Here is a 23,182-nt window from a genome sequence, read left to right as displayed (position 1 = left end):
AACCAAGAAAACACTATTAATAATGTATTGTGAAATCTATTCAACATCATTGCTAGCTGCAGAAATGAGACATCTTTTCCCTAGTTTTTATTAAAAAAAGAAGCTAATACTGGACTTACAGCCTTAAAGACACATACTACAGTCCTGACCCAAATTCTCTATTTACACCAGTGTAATTTGGGAGCAACTTGGATCAAATGCATGGAGATAGAATTTGGGAAGCCTTGGGTAGGTAGGAACAAGCGCACTGAATGCTAAGTGATTACTTCTGGTTTTCAGATGCTTTGACAGGGAGAGAAAGATGTAAGATTTGCTCCCCCTTGTACTGAACACTAAGTACAAGTAAATGCTTTAAGCATCCTAGCAGGGTGTTTAAGGCTGGCTGAAGAAGTGATGATGCCATCCAGTCATTAGGATCTTTTCATTTCATTGCACATCCTTGGTTTCAGATTAATTCAACAGAATGCAGGAAAGCACAGCTGTGTTGCATCACTTATGGTCAGACTGTCTCGCTTCAGTCAGCAAAACTGCAGCTCACATTTTGAACATTATTCACTAAAGCACTGGACTGCCTTACTAACATTGGTCTTCATTTTCAGCCTACCTCTTGTCAGTTCACAGAACAGGCCACACTTTTTCTTTTCCAGAATCCCCAAGGACACTCTTCTATCAGATTTTTTAATTGGATTTACCCCAGCATTGGCCATGAAGTGAGCAGATAAGAGCCTTTTCCTTCACCCTTGTGACTCTGGGATAGGACTGCAATGAAAGGGCTTTGCCTTGTGAGATCTGCCTGCCCTGTACCATCATGCACATGTCTGACTTACCCTAGGCTCCTTGGGATGCATGGTCATGGCATGGAGGAACCAGGGCTATCTACAGAGGCGTCTGTAGGCACACAGGGGCCTGGACAAACCGGCACTGCAGCCCGTGCTATCATGTGCTACTTGCTGCTCTTATGCAACCTGGGTATTTGTGCTAACCTTAAACGTCCCTCCTGTAGGCTGTACTCCCACAGCATCACATTTAAACAGTTGAGCATGAAAATAGTTGCACACATAAATATCACACTTTGGAGTAAAACGTTCACCCTCAGGACTTTTATGTTGATGTGAGTGAATGTCTTCATTCAAACAAGCATAAAAATCCTCAGAGGGAAATTTTTACTCCTGTGTGCAAGTGTCCATCTGCAGCATCCAGACTCACATCAAGGGGGGACTGGCTAAGAAAGAACTTCTGCATTTGGGCCCAGTGGGTGGATTCCTGGTGCAGGATCCTTTATCGCTTCTCTTGCCCACTCTCCTCAAATTGCTAGGCCAGCCAAGAAAGGAGTCTGTGCCAGCAACACCTATGTTTTCAGAACTGCTCATCACTATTCAACCTCTTCTGATATTTCCAAACTTCAAGAACAGACACCACACGAATGCAAAAAAATCAAGAGATAAAAAGTTTTTGAGGGCTAGTGCACTCCAGGATAACGCTGCATCTTTCTAAGCTTAATGCACTGATGGTGTGGGAAGATGCCTGTAAAGCAGTAACATTTTTTCAATTGTAAATAATTTGCCATCTAAACTGCTAGAACGTACAAAAATTCTGAACTCTTCTGTGTGAGGTCTACCTAAGAATAAAAATGGATTCACATTTCAGAAGCCTGATTTTCCTAAGACCAGACACATTCACACTAACAGAACTCCCCACAAAATTGCAGGTACTCACTGTTTCAGGGAGTGGCAGGGGGGAGAAAATCAGGCCACAAGACATGGAGCCTCTGCATGGCTCAGTTTATTCCTTGAAAGCTTACCCACACCCTCAGCACCTAAACCGAGGACACAAAAGGGCAGACTGCTAGGCTACATAACAGTGCTGGGGGGACAAACTTTGGAGTTCTAGCACTGATACAGAAATGTTTATTCAACATTTGGTTAAGCTCATTTGAATTGTTCTCTACGGAAACAAAGCCAGATCAGCAGCCTCATGGAAGCAGTCTTCAAACAGCAAAGGAGAAAAGACATCCAGTGCATTTGGGAACATTTGGCGATGTTCTTCTAATGGCAGTATTTGCATAGTAAGATCAGCTTCTTGCACTGAGTTTCGGCAGAGCTCTCACTCTGAGAGATGACTGTTCATCTGCCAAGCTGCATTAGACATGTGAAAACCTGCTTCTGCTAAGGCCTCTAGCCTCTACGACAGGCTCAGTCTGCAATTATAAGATTAACATCACCCTACCTCGCTCCAAATAGAATGACCTTTAGCAATATTTACATTTTAAAAGCAACAAATACAATGGTTTTCCAGGATTCTCGTTTTGGCTTTCAATGGTACCAGTGACCTAGTCTGGAAGTTGGAGTGAGTTAACAGAGGAAGACACAACATTGGGCCTTTCTACAAACATGAATCTTCAGTCCTGCTCCATTAAGGTAAGGTGAAGATCTTGTGGCCATCCACAAATCAGGAGTTTTTTGGATGGGAAGAAGCCAGTGGAGGAGATGCCTTCCCGCCCTGTGTGAGTGCGTGTTACCCTGCAGTACTGGATGTACACAGCAGGAAGGGACATCCACGCTATCCAGTCGTGGGGAGGGCTGTTACATCTGCGAGGGAACTGCTGCAATGGGAACACACTGCAGAATACAAGCCTGGCATTGTCAGCAAGAGGGATAAATTTAGACCTAATTTACTGCAGAATAACTCTCCAATGAAACACACACAATCTCTTTTGATACATCCCTGAAGTCATGTCACCACAACAGTTATTTTCTTCACTCCAGCAGAAACCCCAAGGGAGGAAAGCATATGAAATGCATGTGGGGTGTACTAGACCTGATGGGTACAAGAAAGCTGAATTAGCCTGTTTGGAAAATCTGGTCTAGAGAAATACAGTTCAGAGCAGCAAAAGACACAGAGCTGTGGGATACAGAAAAAGACATGAAGGGAAAGGCTGCAAGACTGCAGAAGTCAATACTTAGAACTCAAACAAATATTTCTCTTTGGATGGAAATACATAAATCCACTTTAAAGTATGGTCCATTTCATTTCACTCCCTCTGTACTGGAAAACTGTGAACAGATTTATATCGATGAGGTTTAATGAACAACCTGTAAAGACTTCAAGGTAGAGTGTCAGCTGTTACAGAGAGGATGGAAAAAGGAAGGAGGAGATTAGTATTAATTTAACAACTTTCACACCATACATTTGCTCACTCCAATTAATTTAATGGACTAGACAGGTGGCCTGGGAGATTTATCCCTTTACACAAATCTATGGCAACAACTGATTTTCAGTTGTTCAACACAATGCCATATGAAAACTGTTTCAGAGAGAGAACAGCTCATGTTACTTTGGGGATGCATATGGACTACACAAGTTTATATGTTTCTGAAAGATGAGGAACACCAAAAAAAAAAAAAAAAAAGGTGTTCACTGAAAAAGTCAACTTTCCATTTGACCTGGGGATAACAGTTATTCTCAACATCTGATCTGGAAAATATTCATGAGAGAGAGAGAGAATTTTCCAGGCCCCTTAATGCAGCCATTTCCCAGAGGTTTTGCAGAAGAACATCAGATTTTTATTTTTAGTTTCTTCTTAACTCTGATATAGTATGTGTCTACTTAAGTATTAGAGAGGGAAAAAAATGGGTATTCAAGGAGAGGCTGTAATTAAATCACATGTTCCCAAACACTGGCACTAGAGTGACTATCTTTGAACTCTGCTGTTTGAAGCTGGCCATTCCCTGAAACAATTAGATAGAGATAAGACCTCAGGGAGCGCTTCAGTCTCTGTGAATGAGTTTCAGTATCACAAGTGAGTTTTACAGTAACTTTTCCTAAAATGGGATCAGAGAACACTCACGCTATCTCTTCCACAAGGAGAGCAAAGGGAGTGGCAACCAGACGGAGGTAGTACCACCCACAGCCTGTTACTATTTGAGCAGCATTATGTGGGCATATGCAAACCGATCATGGCCATTACATAAGGAAGCAGTACTCATTTGGATCCCCCATAATAGGGTCTTACCTAAAGAAAAATCTCTGTCGATCTTCTTCTTGTCCATTCCACCTAAATATCCATTTTCACTGAGAGAGATAACACGCTTGGAAACAGCCCCTGAGCTTGCCAGTTTGCTTCCTCTCTCCTCCTGTACCCTCAACAGCTTCTCCTCATCCACCTCCTCTCCCGAGTCTGCGCTCTTAATGCTCAGACGTCTCATTCGGGACACAGAGTCAACTTCTTTCATTCGCACTAAGCGATCCATGGCAGTCCGGCTAGGTGGAGAAGTGAGCTTGCCTTGCAGTGTCTCTATCACCTTTGAGGTGTTTCTCATTCTCTTTTCTGAATGCTGATACACAGCTGACTTGCAAACAAAGTTTTGGTCCTCACCTTGGCTGGGACTTGCAGGTTGTTCAAGAACTTGCTCAGTTACCAGTGTTTTAGTGCTGGCTTCCTGGTGAGTGGTCTGGCATTCATCAGGATATAAAGATTGGCCTCCCACTCCCACAAAGAGAGCACTCTCTGTCCAGCCACACTTTCGTCTGCCTTCATAAGAACCCTCTTTTTTTCCTTCTTTGTCACTTACTGTGCTCCCCACTGATGACTTGAAGTCCTGGGCACTGTTTGCAGGGCGAGTGCCTGGCTGGGGCCCAACGTGGTCAGCTGGAAGGAGAGACTCTACTGCTATATCTATACCTAAAATTCTTGCAGCTCTTGCCTGCAATGACTCATTCACAGGGATTTCCACTGCCTTTGCATTTGAAGAGTGATCAGAACTGTTAGCACCATGTCCTGGGGCTACATCAAGTCCCACTGACCTCAAATCCGGCTCAGAGCGCCCTTGGTTCCTCTTTGTTAGTGACAAGCGTACTACCGAGCTTTTCTCTAATACCGTATCATTTGTGGGAGTTGCACCTTTGCTCAGTTTAACAAAGTCTAGGTAATTTTGGTCTTCACTCATCTCCTGCAAGACAGGGTTATTGAAAGGATTACTGTGACATGAACTGCTTGGGCTACTGGACAAAACTCTGTTGAGAGGGCCCACAGGAACTGGCTGTTTGCTTGTTCTGCTCTTGGCTTCCCCTGTCCTCATTTCTGTTATCAGACTTCCATCTGCTGGCCCGACTCCTTCACTGCTCCCTCCTGGCTGCGAGGAGCCTTGAGAGCCAGTGCAGCCTGGCTCACCACCATGCTCCGTCCCCACACTCCAACTTTCAGACTTACTTTTAACTCTTCCTGACTTAAATACAGGCACCTCTGGCACAACCGTTGCCGATTTCCCACCATGTTTTGGCTCCTGGTTTGACTTCTCATTTCTGGACACCCTCCTCTGCATAAGGGCACCTGCCTGCGGAGAAGCCGCAGCACTTTCCAAATCTTCTTCACTGCTTGTGCTCTCCTCCTGCCCTTGCAGCTCCTTGTTAAAACTTTCCAGCTCACTTATTGCGTCCCAGGGACGGCGACTTACAGGCTTCAACAGGAACTGCCCAAACAGCTCTTTACTGTTGCAGGCAACACCTGCTTCTCCCTTAACTACATCCACCTTGGAAAGAAGGCCAGTTTCCCTCTCCTGGAGGGGCATGGGCTGGCTCTGGTGGGCTTTTAGGGAGGGGGCCTGAAGGACTGAGGTGGCAGTCCTGGAAAACGCACTGTTGCTAGACTGGCTGAGGTACATCTGACCCTTCATACCGTAAGCGCTCTGTCTGCAGCTTCTCTCATCAGAAGGTAACGCTGTCTGTTTTGACCCTGTCATGGATGCTGTACATCCTAGAAGCTTTGGAGACAGCAGTTTGTTACTGTTGGGCTGCCCAGGCTTTGTACCATGTAAAAATTGTGGGCTTTTAGGTTCTTCGGCGAAACTGGTCTGTGTCTGTTGGTCTTTGTACTGATCACCTGGCCAGGAGCCAGAGTATTTGAGCTCTCTGTGTTTTGTAGGCTGAATAAATCTGAGGTCATTCATTTGTTTGAACTCCTCTGGTCTCCACAGCTCTTGTTTTTGTAACTCATTTTTATTGGTCATGCTTCCTGTAAGTGCTTGTAACTCCAAGTCCGTTGAAGACATACTTAAGAGACTTTGTTCTTGCAAAGCTCCATTGTTATCAAACCCATTCTTATCAGGGCTCTGGGTTATGTTGTTGTTCCTATCTGTATCTGGCAGATTGGATTCTGATTTAACTGGGATAGAGACCAAACAAAATATAGTTTCATTCATTTTTTTCTTTGAACTCTTTTTGCTCTGCATCCCAGTTCCAGGTTCAATCTTTTTCACTTTTGTAACAGTCTCACAGGTGCTGTCCATATGTGAATTTCTTACAGAAAGTTTGCCTTTTGTGTACTCCGCGCTGGCTTCGTTACGGGGGCTGTGATTAGTTGTGCTACAACTGTCTCTTTGGTCCAGCAAGGCACAGTTTTCCTGATCTCGGATGGATGGTGCCAACCATCTGTTGCTATGGGTGGAGCTGTCGGAAGTTCTTTCTCCCTTTGCAGATTTGGACAAGTTTGATGCATCCAAAAAGGCACTGTTGTACTGTACTTCAAGATCTCTCTCTTGCAAAGCACCAGAACTGGGACTACATGCATTTTCAGTGTATTTAGCGCTGTCCTGCAGACCTTCTGGTGGTGCAATTTTAATATGTCGTATCCGAGGATCATCAAAGGGAATATACTGAACAGAACGCAGGTAGTCAGCAGGGCGCCTTGCATGGCTTTGCTTCCTGTGAGGAAGATGGTTGTCTTTGCAAGGGTCACCCCCCGCTTCAAAAGTGTTCACGGCTGGTCGTTGGCAGGGGACAACCCGCTCTGCAGGACTCTGCTGATCGCTGCTGGCGTACATGTCGGTGTTAGGCACTTCACTGAGGGGATGTGGGGTCACGTTTTGGTGAGGTGGGGATTTGTAAGAAGGAGGAGGTACATAGACCGGGGGCTCCAAACCAGAGTCTTGAATGCAAGCATCTTGCCTTGGCTCATTAACTTTGGCTAAGCAGGAGATGGGTTCATCTTTGTGGTAGTGGTCCTGGAAACCTGTGGTTTCCGCAGGTGCCCTGGTCTGCCGCTGCAGTTCGTAGGATGGAGGCTTGAGAGGTCTCCCATACTTGGGTTTCACCAGGGGAAGGAAATGGCCTCCCGTTTCGTGGTGCTTGGCTGGTTCCACACTCAGTCTGTTTGGGGGATAGGAGGGGGTTTTAGTTACGCTGAGCGAGTTGTTACTGTTGGTCAGGGAGGGCATTTCCACGCACCTCATGCTCTCGGGTGAAAGGACCCTCGGCAACGACTGCGATTTCCCTTTGTTGTGGGTGCTCAGTACGCTGTCTCCCAGGGTCAGTGAATACAGCTCTTGAAGCAGCTTCTCCCTGTCACCCTCAGACATTTGCCTCCCCACCTTTTTTGGCTGGTTCCAGCTTTCCATTCCCAGACTTTGCCATGTGCAGTCGCTGGGCACTTTGCAGCTCTCCTGCAAGCCGCTTCTTCTGCTGTACCCTGCGCCTGTCCCCACCTTCAGCTGACTCTCCTTGGGGTGCCGGGCTGCCCCCGGGGCTGCAGCCAGGCCTTTCATTTCCACACCGGCTTTCTGGGAATAGCCTAGGAGCACACTGAAGTCCTGTCCTCGTCTTCTCCAGTAGGCAAGATCTTTATCAGTCTTGGGCTGGGAAGACCATGCTAATTGAGGCCTGTCATAAACCCTGAAAAAGAAACGCAGTGTCACAGGCAGTTTGCACAGATGCCCTTTCTTTCTCTTATGGTAACGCCATTAGGAGGTCAAATGTTGAGTTATGCCAATGGGGTTTGTGTAATCTATTTGCAACCAGATGACTTTATGATTTTAATGAGAGGATTTAAAAGTCAGTCATTAACATGAGTAAAGGAAGGGACCGATGCTCTGCTGGCATGTTGTTAGCTATGCAAAGCTGTTAGAAAGAGAAACAAATGCACACAGTTACATGCTGTGTAAACATGCACAGCACTTCTCAATGGACACCAGAAAACCAGAAATTATTGTGTTGAACTTATTTCTGCGCTCTGCTACATCAGAATGTATACATGTCAAGGGGACTACTGTGGTACGCAAGTTTAATAGGAATTCAAAAAGCAGAGGTAGGGAGAACAGGTAGAGGGCTATTTCATAAAATATATTCCATGAGAAACATAATTTGCATCCTAGTATAAAAGCCGAAATTAAACATGTAATTTCCAGCGTCGATTCTTGTTCATCTTTCCAAGGGAACAAATTTCTTCAAAGTGCTTTGGATGAAATGACATATGCCACAACAACGGTAATGTATCTGCACAGTTCTGATTAAGATGGAACCAATATTTAAAATCTAAAATACCTCAAAAGAAGTATAAAATTCTTAAATAAAAGAGGGATTAACTCCGGCAATCTATTACTGAAATAGGAAAGACATTAGACATTTGATTGCGGATTAGAAATTCAGAACACAGATTTACATGAACAGAATAGGTTCTTTGTGTGTTCTGAACATTGTGTAAACTGGTTTATGTATTACTGCGGAACAAAATTGCTACCCTTCTATATAAATAATTAATCTTCTACTTGAACTGTGTTCTGCTATTCTTGTACCTAAGGTGTCCAACAATATAACTGCCTTTACACTGTGTGGCAGCCACCAGCATAAGACTGGAAAGAAAAATCAAAATTGACAGAAATAGGACAAGTATGTAGATAGATAGAACCCAAGAATCTCTTTCTCTTCCCTTCTTCCCTCCACCCCAAGGTATATAAACAGTGTCATCTAGCTCTTTTTTACTAAAAACTATTTAAACAGTAGTTTGTGAAAACATAATACAATTCAAAATTCGGAATGAAAATTAAGCAATCCAGATCCACAGCAATTTTCTTTTATGTATATTAACTTCATCCTATGACTATAAAAGTTTAAAAACCAAACTGGGATATGGAGCATCTTGTTCATATTAATTCAACTGGATTAAGACTTAACATCTGAACAAAATGTTCTGCCTCTGAAGCACAAAGTACAGTTTGATTACTGAACCCCAGAAGGTAACAGACATCTTCAGTAATCAGTGAGATATAACAGGACACCTCCTATATTGGAAAGTTGATTGCAGTAACAACAAACACTTCCATGTCTCACTGCATGTGGAAACGTGCAGCTGAACATATGCTGCCTTCTTCTGAGATTATCAAATCTACCTTTTCACCTCATCCCCATGTGGCTATTGCACTATTGGTATCTGCGTTTACAAAACAAGGTGAGAAACAGGGTCTGGCAATAGTAAGGAGGGAATGGACAGATTGCTCTTTCTGTTTGATTTTATCCATCATTGTAAAAGGGTCTACAGAAATTGCAGGAGGTACAGAGTCATAGATTCCAAGATCAGAAGAGACTGTTACAATTATTTAGTTTGACATCTTGCTCAATGCAGGCCATCAGACTTCCCTGAAATGCTTCCTGCTTCAGTGGTAGCATGTCTTTTAGAAAAGCATCTAAAAATCTTGATCTTTAAATTTCCAGAGATAAAATATTGGGGCAAGGAGGTATGGTAGACAATAATACTGTTGCAACAGTTGCAACTAACAGCATGGGAATGGAATGGACTGGCTGTTTAAAGGATTTAATAGGAAATCAGGAATAGGGAAGGAAGCATTACTCAACTCTTTCCTAGGAAACCACTATAACAGAAGAGTTTTGGTTAGTTTGCTTTTTTAAAAACAAACAAACCCCAAGCTCAGACATTCATTAAAGTAAATTAGCCCTAAGCTAGGACAGCTCCAGTTACAGCAAGGATGTTCCTCCATTTATTAAAAGCTGTTTAAAAGATTAAATATATTTTTAAAGATTAAAAGATTAATAACTAGGCTCCAGTAATGAACTTCGGAACATGATACAAACCACCATGTAATCTGTACTATGTCATCATTGCAATGCAAGTGTAGAAAAGACATTTAAAAGGAGGTATTTAGAGGATTTTAAACCTGATCTTTCCTACGATCTGTTCACAAGACGGACAGTATCAGTCTCTCTAGCTCCTGGCTCAGGTGCTAGAGGTGGTTACACAGACAGCCTGTGTTGTGGGCCCCGTAAATCTCTGGAGAGGATGGCACTGCACTGCACAGTGGGAAAGAGATGCTCCACAGTCTCCCCAAGGACCCTGCAGCTTAGCTCCAGCCTGAAGACTCCTCTGCCCCCAAGGATAGCGAGCAGCTCCTGCACACCTGCACACAGCAGGTATGGCAGGCAGGCAGGCAGTGGGGCAGCACAGCACAACCACACTGCTTGTGGCCTCAACTGCAGCAGAGAGTGCCTCCTTCCAGGATATATGACACTTTTGGGTCTTGCAGTCAATGAAGTGGTGGGAAGGGGAAGCATCCAAGAGCCACCGCAAGTTCAAAATGCTTCACTACAGCCTCAGCAATGCTACATCTCTAAATGGCGAATGCCAGTCATGCTGCAGTCTTTGCATCCATGACATATTATCAATTAAGAGACCGCACAGTCCCTCTTAGCAGCAGCTGGTCTCTGTGCCACTACGCAATTCTGTCTCACTCCATGATGCACTGGTACTGACGCACAAAGAAATGCACACAGCAGCTTGCAAGTGCTTCACAGCTGGGAGAGGTGCCAAGGATGGAGTGGTCCCATGGGACCAACTGGGAAGATTTAAGTGCCAGGGACAGAGCAGTCCCATGGGACTAAGGAGGTAGATTTTAACATTATGAACTCTTTTCTAACAAACAGGCCTGCATCTACTGAATATCACATTTGCTGTCATAAAGTGCTTTGAATTGATTCTATATAAAATTAACCTAATGAAAACTATTTAAAATACCCCCAAACTATTGCTAGCTTTATATGAATTTTAGGCCTTTGCAAGAAATGAGGCCATCAGTCCACCCTGCACTGGCTGCATGACCGCATTTCATTGAGCTGCCGCTCTCAGAGCAATGGGTTGAAGCTGCTCACTTCCCCTAGGGTGATGCTGGACCAGCAGGACCTCGCGTGATGCACATAATGGGGCCAGAAGTGAAGGAGTGTGGCACAGGCTTCGAAGTCAAAACCCTGCAGAATGAGGCCACTGCAGGGCTATTTAGGGAGTTTCTGTCCCTGTTTCTGGCTGCCAGCGTGCAAGCGGTAGGCGTTAGGCACCCAGTAGCTCAGGGTATGTGAGCTGCGGGCACTGGGGCAGACTGTGCCCAACAAGGAGGTGCTGTTAAGAAATTTCCAGGATTTGGCAGCAAGGGGGAAAAGTTTTCAGAGGGCTGTTCTGGACACTGGCAGCTTCTGTTCTATTTTGAGATCCTATCCTCATAGACGCTCTTCCGAGCCCCAACATTGGGAAACACCAGTACGTTTTTCTAATTTTTCCAGCAGGTGATCTCATTAATGATGTTATCTATTTATCTCTAAATTTGCTGGCTACCAACACAGTTCCTCCCACACAAATAGCTAAGCAAAGTGCCTCTTCTTTCCACTCAGAAGAGAAGCAGGAGGGAGTTCTCCTTCTGTGAACCCTCTCATCTCTACCCATAGGGTCAGCTTTCCCAATTTCTTTGCCTCGTCTCCTCTTCCAAACCTTTACTGTGTGGCCTCCTAATGTTCAGTTAAGCAAGGGCAGCCAGGACAGCCCTCCCACCATCTGCTCCTTCATGCTTTGCCTGAAGAATAGCAGGATGGAGCAAAACATCACTTCCCCGGTGCATCACTCCCCCCTTGCAAGCAGCAGCAGCGGGCGGTGAGATGTGCCCACATGCAGTTGCTATGAAGCCTCTCTCCTTCTCCTCAGCAAGGTTTGATCAGCAGAACAACCCTAATGAGTGGAGACAATACCATCATCCCCTGCCATCATGAAACACCCTGAGCCCTGCAAACCTGTCTGCGAAGGCAGCAACGAGGTGGGCAACACCACTCACTACTATGGTGTTTGGAAGGTGATCTTCTACAGCAGTGGTCTGAGCAAGAATGTGGTGTAGATAATTCCCTGGCTGAGGAGCCTGAGCCATCCTCCAAATTGCCGTAGGGCTGGTCAACGTCTGTGAAGGTAGTTGGGACACACACGGCTTCTTCTGGCCCTCTCCTGCTACTGTGCTGCACTGGGAAGGCAGTGTCAGGAGATGGCTGCAGGAAGCCTGCGATGCCCAAAGAGCAGTGACTTTGTGCTGGACCTTGCTGGCTGGTTGTCCTCTCTTCTAGCCCAAATGGTCCCCAAGTCTCTGTAGTGTGCAGTTCTTTCCCAGGCTTAGAACTAGGACCCTATTTCCCACGACGGTCCAGAAACCAGACAGTGAGATTAAAATCCCCAGTGGAGTTCCTGTGGCCCACCTGTGACAGGCCAAAACACTCCAAGGTGGGCCATCACAAAAATCTCCTCTTCAGTTTTAAAACAGCTCGCACTTCCATGGCAGCCCTATGCCTCAGATGCTTCCCCAGGGCAGGGGAGCGGGTCTGGAGGGGGACTGTCACCCTGGAGCTCAGCAACTGAAACACAGGTGCTGCAGCACTGAAGCTGCAGACAGCTTGCCTGGATCTGGCCCAGGGAGCTCGCTCCTCCCTTCCTGTACCAGCAGGGCAGCGGCAGTCTCGCGCTCTGCACCAGAGGTACCCTGCACACCCAGGGATGGCAAGAAAGTGATGGGTCATACAAAGGTTTTCCCTTGTTCATAGCTGCTACTGCCTTGCAAGAGTTACCGATAGGCTCACTGGGAATCAAGAGTTTGCTGTGACCATAATAGTAAGAAAAGATTTCTATTTTTATGAAAGTGTGACAAAGCCATTTCCAGGGCTGTGTTCCCTTTTTCATGTGGAAAAGCCAGTTTTTAAAATCAGGATATAATATTTAACTACGCTGTAGACTGACAGATTCCACCCCTTGCATTTTGAGATATTAGTAAGAGACATTTAAACTGTCAGAGAGCATTATTTTGTGTTTAGCCAACACCAGCAGTTACAGATACCTCTACCACGCCTGAGACGTGGGGCAGACGTGCGAGCCCCCGCAGATGCACCCGGAGAAGCGGGAGGCAGGGAGGCAGCAGTCCTCCCACACCGCCGTGCACCCACGCAGGCTCTGCCTTACAGGGCGTGGGAGCAGCAGCGCTGCGGCAGCTTCCAGCCTTGCACAGCCGTATCTTCTTCACGCCAGCTTTTCTCCACACTGTAAACTCAGCTCCAAGGCCAAGCGCCACCACCTTCCTTGGCACCCCTGCACACTCTCTTCCCCTGCTTCAAAACCTTTTTCCCTTTCATTCTTTTTCAGTATCTTTCCTCACTTTATTGCCGCCCAGTTTACTTCACCCAAAGCACACCACGAAGGATCCTCCTTATTACCTTTAAGCCTGTGTCCTCTCCTTCCTTCTCCAGAAGGGATGGTTCCACCTTCACCACAGCTGGGACTTGCTGCCCTAGGATTGCTTTACAGAGCTCACATCTCCATTATCCTAGCTGGCAGCCAGGAGCCATTCCTGCTCCAGGCAGACTTGCAAGGGGAAGAGATACGAAGGGAAAGAGCAGACGAGCCCAGCAGTCAGGGGACATGTGCCTTTGCCACGTGTTACTGAAGGTCTTCATAAGAGGACAAGCTCCCAAGGTGACAGCGTTTTGCCCTGCTTTCAGTTTCAAGCCCACTGGGCAGGAGGAAGGGGCTTTTCCTTGTAAACCATCGTCACACTTGGGCTGGCTTCCAGTCCTGCTCTAGCCCCTTTCCTTTGTTCATCTGCAGCACTCAAATAGCTGCAGAACAATGGCCGAGCGGCAGCGTGTACACACAGCTCTTCCTGCCCAGCCTGCCCCAGCCCCAGCGCGCACGTACTCCGTTTTAAGCAAGCCACAGTTGTACAAGCACGTTTTATGGAGTGACGACAAGAGCTTGGAGATGTTTTAAAAAGAAACGCACAGGCACCTTCTCATGTTTGCTCCATGAGAGCGGCCTTAAAAAACCAAGAAAGTCCTTGGTGCATGTAGGAACACCTACCAAGAGCTGCACACGGCTGAATCTACAGCAAAAACCAGGATGTGTATGTGGCAGATGAAGCTGTGTTCAGTTTTTTTAAAATGAAGAAAAGGAAGAGCTTTTGCCCCCTTTTTTTACTGTACTTGGACTGAGCTTTTCTAAGCCCATCAGAAAGGCCTTTGTGATAGAGACCACAGTAGTAAATGAAATTTTCCCACACTCGGACACTTCCCGTCACCCCAGTGTTCTCAAAGGCCTCAGTCTAGCAGAAGGTGAACGGACGTGCCACTGCTTCATGTGCACTTGCAGTGCATGGAAATGGTCACTAATATGGGAGCAGGAAAGGATCACAGGAAGATGCTGTCAAGGGTTAGGGTCATGCTTAGTTATCTGTCAGGGCCAAAAGGAAGAGAAAGCAAAGCCATGGCATGATGCTGAAACTTACCCCCCTTCTGAAGTATGAAAAGTGGACAAACCCTGAAGGTCATGGTGATAACCAGGACCAGCTTGCCTCCCTTGGCTCCCATGGCTGCTCTCAGTGCTGCTCGAGTTGGTTTTCACCAGAGGTTTCTTGCTGTAAGCCCCAGCTCTCGATTCTGCCTCAAACCCATTCAGCGTTCTCTGAGCAGATCTGTTCCCCGTGATTTCATGCCGGTATCCATCATACCTGTTCTCATATGAAACAGGGGGATTTTTTGACAATTTGTATCCATGAGAAATCAGGAGGTCCTCAACACTGAACATGTTGTGCTGGTTTCACTCACAGCTGTGCCATCAGAAAGCTCTTTCCAGCAGGACCCATCACTGGAAAACAAAACCAAAAACAAGCAGAAGGCTGCTTAAACAAGGAAAGATATCTTTGATCAGCTGGTAGGCTGCTGAAGATAAAGTCTCATCCCCTGGCCTAAGTCTCCTACCCTTATAATAAAATAGATGAAGCAACATGCATGCAGATGCTGATGAATCACGTGCTGACCTTCCCCAGACAATACACCTCCATGCACTCAGCCAAGCAGCAGATGCCGCGCTGCTGCTGACTCAGTCCGTTTCACTGAAGAATTCACCGGTGATTGCAGCTTTTGGATTTCACTAAGTGATCTCAAAAAAATCTTTGCACCAGAGGTAAGCCCACAATTTGAGTCAGGCATTTCCTTAAAAAACATCTTTTCTCCAGTCATGGAGAGGTGTGCTCTGTATTACATTTTAAGTTGCTGCAGGAAGAGGGGGTGGATTACAGGGCAACATGCCTCTCCCCACAGCTCTGCATATTCCAATTAAGAAAAACTGTTCACATGAACAAGGACAAAATATGCATGAGAACAAAATGAATTATGCAACCACATGAGAAACCCAGGTAATATCATGCAATACCTCAGCTAAACAGTCCTTTTTACAGCTTACTTTCTTTTTGGCCTGCGTTGGCCTGCTGGAAATCAGTAATCCTCAATGAGAATAATACAAAACCTAAGATTTCAAGTACGCTTTATTTTTACAGTATACTTCCACCACGTAAAATGACTGGAAACAACCTGAGATGCCCGTGTCTATTGTGTCTCAGTGATTTCCAAGACATGGGACTGTCAAGATTTTTCTTCCCAGTGACAGCCCTCAATTCTGCACTGACTAGAGCAAAGATCCAGCAAACTGAATTAGTTGGCCAGAAACAATCTCTATTGTCTATACCACTCTCACAGCTTATTATGGCAATTACAGAATACCCATTCTTCCAGAGTTTTAAAATGAGTGGAAGGTAATGGTCTATTCTGTAGGTTGTGCACAACAACAGACCCATTCCGATACATTCCTCCTTGCTTGAACTGTGCTACCAGAAGAAAGAAATTAAAAAAAGGTGGATAAAGAAGTGAAACACACAGAAATAGATTCATTATGTAAAACATAAAACACTCAAGACCATTTTCCCTGCATGAAGAGTTCATTTAACATGCCTGGTGAGTACTGTGTCCCCTTAGTAGTAGCAGGTCTATCTGAGGGACAGGAGCCCAGCATTGGCAGCTACTCAAAAGGAGATTGTCTCTGCAAATATCATGACAAGCAAGTGCATTTTATACACTGGTTTCTAATGCTCTTCTTGGGCAAGAAGAAAGGGAGAACTCTCTTCACTCCTGTGTACAATAATTTACTTAAGATGGAGCAACTACTGAGATGGCTGCTGTGAGTTTATTAGTACCAAATCTCTCAGGCTAGGTATACACAGAAGTTGATGGGTTGGCTTAGAATACAAACTAGTTTCTGTGGTGCAGCACTCCATTTATTATGGCCACTTTTTGCCCACCCAGCACCCCATCCGTTTTCTGCTCCCGCCCCGTCTCCTGGATGCTCTGCAGACTGCGGAGCCGGTCTGGCCGGCCGCTCCGGGCCAGCCTGGTCTGCGGCTCCCGGGCACACAGGGACCCTCCAGCCGCCTCTGCCGTGCACTGCCCACAGCAGCCACGGCGCTCGCCCGAGGACAGCCCACAGTGTGGAAAAACATGCACAATTTTTATGCAGAGCCACAGTTTAACTAGTAACCTGGAATGCTGCAGAAGTGGCTTTTCAGCCTGAGAGCCTGCTGAGTGCTTAAACCGGTTTGTCTCTAGAGCTTAATGAATCTCTTCCCTTTTCACACATGTAAGGCTACACACCCTTTAAAAACAGCGAAATAAAGCTCTGTGCTGAAGATATTTTAGGAGTATCCCTTGCTAGAACAGGACTCCAAATTCCCAGTAAGTACTCTGAGTAAGTGAGCCAGCAGTAAGTACAAGCAGGCAGAAAGCAGGGAGGAGCGGGACCCTCTCCTCTTGGAAGGAAGGGAAGGCTTTGTGGGTTATTTTTGAATGCTGACCTAAAAGGCTGATTTTCCATCCACCTGCTGCCCTGGACTGTGCAAGGAGCCAGGTACGAGCAGAGCAAGGGGAACAGCTGGCTGCTAGAGCTGTTCAGCTTCTCACAAAAGAAAGATCCAATGTGACTACCATAAACAGCAGAAAGCCCATCGGAGTGCTCGCAGGTGCAAGGAAGAAGTGTGCTTTTCCTCCTATTATTGTCAGGCTGGCTTGGAGCACAGCTTAACTCCCTCTCTGCCGCCCGCGGCAGCCATGGTGCCATCAGAGAGGCAAAGGCAAGTGGGCAAGAAACCTCCAGCCCGTGGGGTTTACTCTGATCCTCCTTGTGGCACCAGTGGGGAGGAGCAATGGGTTGGAACTGCACCATGAGGAACCGGTGCAACTGTCTCCTCCTGCTCTGCAAACCTACCACGTGTGGAAGGGAAAAACCCTGTGGTGCTACGGGTGGTGGGAATGCCCAGCTAGGAGCGGGATGCTATCGCTGTGCTCATCACAGCTCTGCAACGGGAACAAACAAGGCAGAGGAGCCTGCACCCCTCTGCCTGCCGTGGTGCCCTCGGCACCAACCCCCCCGACGAGCTCTCCGCAGACCCACCACATGGAGAAATGCTCCATGCCCATGGCACAAGCTCCCAGGAGCCGGTAGCAGTGGTGGCGGGTGGCCGCTAGCCTGGACACTGTCAGGACACATGCCTCGAAGGGCTGCACAGAAGTCATGGGGAGGTGCTGTCCCCCAGCATCGGACCTGGCCAGAGGCAGGGGAGCCGGAGGTCCTGCCCCAGGAAAGCCCACAGGACATCAACCGTGTCAGCACCCAATGTCCGCAAGGACGCTGGCCAGCTTTCCAAACCTAGCTGCGGTGCTGGGATGCTCTTCCCACCCTCCCTTAGATAAATAAATCCAAAAAATAAAATCAAAGGAATTGGATTGGAAGGAGTAACAAAACTGTTGCTGCAGCGCTGTCTTGTAAATAATCTGTCAGACTGGGCCAAAGAGTAAAGGCTGTGCAGAGCTTCTAATTTGAGGGAAGATCAACAACATTGGAAAACAGTTTGTTTTTCCAGTGCTCATTTGTTTTGTTTGCCGATGACATCAGTGCTTTCTGATAGGCTTTGCTTCCTGAGGATGCCTGCTATCTTGCCAGCGTTTCCGACTTGTCCCCGTCAGCCGGTACAACTCTGCATTACACTGGAAACAGGGGCCAAGCTTTTCTCTGGAAACTTCTCAGCAGCATTCTCAGATGCAAAGAAACAAGCGCTGGCTAAGTGGTGGAAATCGGCATCAGCCCCCGTGTACATGGACACAATGGGGACCCGCAACCTCGGCGAGGGGACACAATGGGACCACCAGATGGAAATGTCATCAGAGCACCTCGTCTCAGGGTGCTCTGTCCAAGAGTGGGGATCTCATCGCTGGGCCTGAGAAAAGCCCACAGCACTCCTGAAACACGCCCTGAAGAAATCTGGTGCTAGAGTTTCCTCCGAGCTACTTCTGGAGCCCATTCTCAGTGGGGGAAATGCACTGGTTTCTGTTGATGGTCTGCCTTTATCTGCAGGTTTTTTCAGTGGCAGGGGTTCCCAAGCCTTATTATTTTGAGGGGGGTACCACCACCACCTGTATGATGACCAGTACCGGCGACAATGAATGCCAACAGTTGCAGCAGTGGCAGAAGCAGCTCTTACCTCCATGCTCTGAAATGGCTTGCATGCCGTTGAATCCTCCCTGCACGGTGTTTCGAGCAGCCCATCAGCATGCTCCTTCCTTTAGCCCTGGTTCCAGAGAGCACCCTGGCACAGCACCCACATATTGGGTGGGAGACCAGAAGTGACAGAGAATTTGGCCTTGGCTGCCCCCTGTTATGTCTCTGCCGCCCTCTGCTACTTGAAAAAAAGTGGAAGGTTGCAACCCTTTAACTGTTTGAATACGACCACTGAAGCCCTTCTTGTGCATGATTCACCCTGCCCACCTCTGGAGAACCATTTATAACATTTTTGTAAGCAATTCTGTACAACTTTACAGAAAAGAAAACATTGAAGGAACATGATTCATATTGCAAAATGAAGCATATAAACATCATGAATTGCCAAAATCAAGGCACCCTGCATGGACGCATGAGTTATTGCAGCCTGTAATTACATGACTTCAGGCTACTGAATTCTGCAGGACTCCTGCCTGGGTTGACGTGCAGGCTAGGTGATGCTAATCTTCCTGGGCTTTATCTAAACCAGCTATCCAAATACTGTTCTGAAGACAGAGTACTAACAGGCATCTGAATTACAAAGCGTATTATCTAGATGGGTCACACATTAAACTAGCTTATCTTCACTCACATCTGGGTGACATTATTCCCATTTCATATCAGATGTATGCCAGACAGAAGTATTTATGCAGACAGACTAAAGTGAAAACTACCCTCTCCATTCCAGGTGCCCAGTCTGAAGCACCTACAGCCTGATTTTTTAAAGCACGTAGCCTTAAAAGTGAACTACGTACGTTCAAAGCAACTGCTGCAAGAACCTGGTGCCTCTGTGTATCAACCCAAGTGTGGCAAGTCAGCTGTCCACACAATGAAGACATGGGCTGAGCCACAAAATTGGTTGCAGTAATTTGACTACCACGCTCTCCTCCATCCCTCTGCCCATCTAATCCAGCACCAACACTTTTGTCCAGGCAGCCACATATCCCTCCCACCTCACCACATGTACACCCTTCCCACACCCACCTGTCCTTCTTGCCACCCCCCAGCATCACTTCCCTGCCTTCCTGTCTCCTGGTCCCACCAGTCCGGCCACTCTTCCCACAGAGCCCACCACCATGCTAGCCAGCCCACCCTGTCCTCCTGCACCCCTTACAGCTTCTCCTGACCAGTCCTCAGATCATGTCCACCACCACAACCCCCTCCTTCCCCTCCTGATGACCAGCTTCTGTCCCATCTCCATTTCCAGCAAAAGCACCTCTGTGCCTGCTCTCCGCTCCCATGTCCGAGACCCCATCTCACCTGTACCTAGAAAAAGCACGAGCCGTCATTACGGGGACAATCCAGCTCCACCGCTGCAGCCCTGGGCAGGGGCACCGCACCGGGGCTGCGCGGGCACGCTCTGCTCGCTCATCTGTTGGAGCGGTTCAGGCATGAGCCCAGGGCTGGGGCACGAGTGGGCTGCTCAGCACCAGAGGCTGGGGGGTGCTGATGGATGGGAGGGAAAAATCTTTGGAAAGTGGAGCAGCTAGAAACAGAGGCAAATCTGCTGAGAACATGCGCAGACGTCTCCAAGCCTTGTCACCATAGATCCTGTTCCTGAACATGATGGCACCACAGCTCTCAAATCAAACAGCTGGAGGATTTCTTTTCTTTCCCCTTTTTAATGTGGGCAAAACAACATTCCTTCTCTCCTCCCTATTCCCCCCTAGTTTTTCTTGGAAATGGTTGAATTGGTTTAGCTGACAATATTAAAATAAATTTAGCCTGAGACAGAGACACAACCTGAAAGTCTCAGATCAAGTGATAAAAGCCTGACAGACTACAGGAATGGAAAACAGGTTCTTGTAGTAGAAGTTTTAATACTAGATGGTACCACTTGCTCAGTCTAAATATAACCCTGAGCTACATCCCAGGAGAATATCTAAGTCTTTGGCCATTGTAATTGCTCCTGTTTTCTCACTCTGATTTTGCATGTGTGCATATGAGACAGCTTATCAAAAATAAACACATTAAATGAGGCTTTTACCTTGATCATTTAATCTTTTTTGGGACAATGAAGTCAGATAGGACTGTAAATGCCGGGCTGCTGTGCGTGCAGCCACGCTGGCATGCTGTGCCCCTGCCCTCTGCTGCAGAAACAACCACCACCACATTCACCGGCTTGCAGACACACACTCCATCAGGAAAGATAAAATTCATGTGCTTGAAGAGCCTTCAACAATAATGTTCACTATGATCAAATATTAGATATTTAACGCAAAGATAATCTAGAACACAAGAAAAAGAGATTAGAGAATATTAATGTAAGTTGGATGTATTCAACTCAGCAGGGCTTAATTAAGCATAGGCTAGGAGTAAGGAAGGAGTAGGGAACTAGCCAGGGCAGCCTCCAAGCCATGAGTAAATACCTCCTAGAAATTCTCAAAGGATGGGCGAAGGGCAACATATTATCTAACTTCAAACAAAAGGGGGAAGGAGACAGATCTGAGGTATCATAGACCAAACAGCCTGGCTTTGATATCAACTCAGACAAATTATTATTCAACCCACTTGTAAATACTTATAACAGGTGTTGATTTATCGCGGAGCGGGAGGGAGCGAGCATGCGATCCAGGAGGAGCAGCGGCATTTCCAGCTCCCTGCTTCCCACCCTGCACTGCAGCTGCATCCACTCCCACATGATAAAGTCATGAGAAAACAGAAAACACAGACTTGTCAAGGACAAATTAAGTCTAATCAATTTAATTTTCTTCTTTGAGGGAGTTGGGAGCATAGTGACTAGGGAGGAGAAAACAGTAGAAGTCGCACATTGGAACGAGGAAAGCTTTTGATGGATGCATGTGATAGCCTTATATGCAAACCAGATGAATACAATTTAGGTATAATTTACTCTAGGTGGGTATACAAATGTTTCGAATCTGTACTCAAGGAATAGTTAGTAAATTCAATGTCAACCTGAAAGAGACACATAAAGGCTGTGCCTGGGGTCTTGCTCTATTCGATATTTCCATTAATGACTTGTAAATTAGAATAAAGATTACAATTACAAATCTGTAGGGAGTGCTGTGAGCATTTTCAGGGACTACAATTAGAATAAAATCTTAATAAATTAGAGACACAGTCTGAAATGAATGACTGAGATTCAATACAGGCAGGTGTAAAGTACCCTGTTGAAGAAGAAGGTCGCAATGCAAAATTGCAAAATGGAGCGGTATGGCAAAAAAGTCTCTGGGGCTAGAGCCACAAAGAGAGAAGACATCAAGAGTAGTTCAGGGCTTGGTACACACAGGCAAATATGCTTGGAGATATACTAAGAGGAGCATCGCACGTTAGGCTCTTTACTCCTCTCAGCCCTACATCCAGTTTTGAGCCCTACCTCAAGCAAGATGCTGCTCCCTGCCACTTGCTCATAAGAATGATAAAAAGTTTAGGAAGTGTGACCCCTGGAGAAGACTGTACAAGAAATGGGCGTGTTTAGTTGAAAGAAAAGGGAGGAGAAATGAAGGTGAGAGAATAAGCGATGGTAACAACTTTTAAATATGTCAGACTGCTAAAAGGCAGTGATAATCTTGTCCTGCTCCCTGTGAATGTGGAAAACAGAAGGGACTGGCTTAGCATGCAGCAAGGGAGATTTAGGTTAGGTATCAGGAGGAGCTGTCTAGCCATGATGATAGTTAACCACTGGTTATGCTGGGAAGTTGTGAATCTCCATCGATACAGGTTTTCAAGAGTAGACTAAATGAAGATCTATGAGGAAGAGGTGAAGCAGATCCTGCCTCAAAACAAAGGGATTTGGGATGGCAACTAAATATTTTGACATTCCTCCCCAAAAAAGGTACTGTTTTGTTGGCATGCCCCACACATTACCAAGAAAATCAATACTCTTCTGTACAAGACTCCCAGTCTTATAAATAGCCACCTCACCTGAATTACAATGTGACTTTCCCGCCTGCTACAACTGTCCAAAAAGTAGAACGGCCACTTTATCACAAAATGCCACCAATGACCTACCTTGCACCCCCCTTTCCTGACATCCAGGAGGCAGGCAGGCCTGGCAAGGTTGCAAGCACCACTTAGTAGGAACAGAAACTTTGCCTCTCCTCCAGGGGTGGGAGAGATAGGGAGACTGAGACACAAGAGACACACTACGTGTTGAACGATCCTGAGCAGAGAAGAGGCAGTAGAGGAGCTGAGTGGAGGCACAAGAATGGGGTCCTGACCAAAGGATTCATATCAGATCACGGACATGCACCGGGCAAAGCTTCAAGAAAGTTCCCATTGCAGCCAACACCACACTGAGGGCTTCAAAGCCGCTAGTGCTAAATGCATAATCATCTCTGCTGACTACATGGGAAGAAGATGTGCCAAAGTCATTGCTGGAAGATAAGCCAACTTTATGTTGGCTCTGCATGTCTTCCCAGGCAAGTCTCTCCCAGTCATCTCACAGAAATTTAAAAGAAATCTGTGAATTTTTGTGTTTAACCCTCATTACCTGTGGGCAGGAGAGTTCACATTTTTTCTCTAACAGAGATTCACAGACAGTGAAAATTACAGCTCACATCCTCTTTGCATTCTTTGAGCAAAAAGTCCTCACTGAAATCACCGAGGAACTGTGCCAGAGAATAAATTAATGATACGACGTGTCTCCAATAAAATTAGGAAGTGGTGAGGAGAAGAGGAGCGAGTCTTAAAGAGTTTATTTAACTCTCAGAAGGTAGTTATTCCTGT

General features: G+C 46.4%; 1 protein-coding gene across 14 annotated transcripts in view; it reads right to left on the bottom strand.

The window, feature by feature from the left end:
* Positions 1-23,182, bottom strand: part of JCAD (junctional cadherin 5 associated) — a 63,555-nt gene that overhangs the window by 2,377 nt on the left and 37,996 nt on the right. For 2 of the 14 annotated variants that reach the window (XM_041122435.1, XM_041122434.1), the window contains exons 2-5: positions 20,481-20,721; positions 14,677-14,716; positions 14,358-14,579; positions 4,013-7,665 (exon numbers count right to left, since the gene is read on the bottom strand). In XM_041122435.1, coding sequence (XP_040978369.1) covers positions 4,013-7,665; positions 14,358-14,579; positions 14,677-14,716; positions 20,481-20,607 — 4,042 coding nt within the window. In that variant the 5' untranslated portion in view covers positions 20,608-20,721. Of the gene's footprint in view, positions 1-13; positions 7,666-13,290; positions 14,303-14,357; positions 14,717-18,437; positions 18,633-19,753; positions 19,980-20,480; positions 20,722-23,182 lie in introns of those variants that run through there. The other 12 variants (XM_041122440.1, XM_041122441.1, XM_030009470.2 and 9 more) reach the window with 10 other exon arrangements.

This window comes from Aquila chrysaetos, chromosome 3 (genome assembly GCF_900496995.4).
Source record: "Aquila chrysaetos chrysaetos chromosome 3, bAquChr1.4, whole genome shotgun sequence".
NCBI classification, from domain to species: Eukaryota; Metazoa; Chordata; class Aves; order Accipitriformes; family Accipitridae; genus Aquila; species Aquila chrysaetos.
Note: the sequence above shows the minus strand (reverse complement) of the source record. Positions and strands in the feature narration are given on the sequence as shown.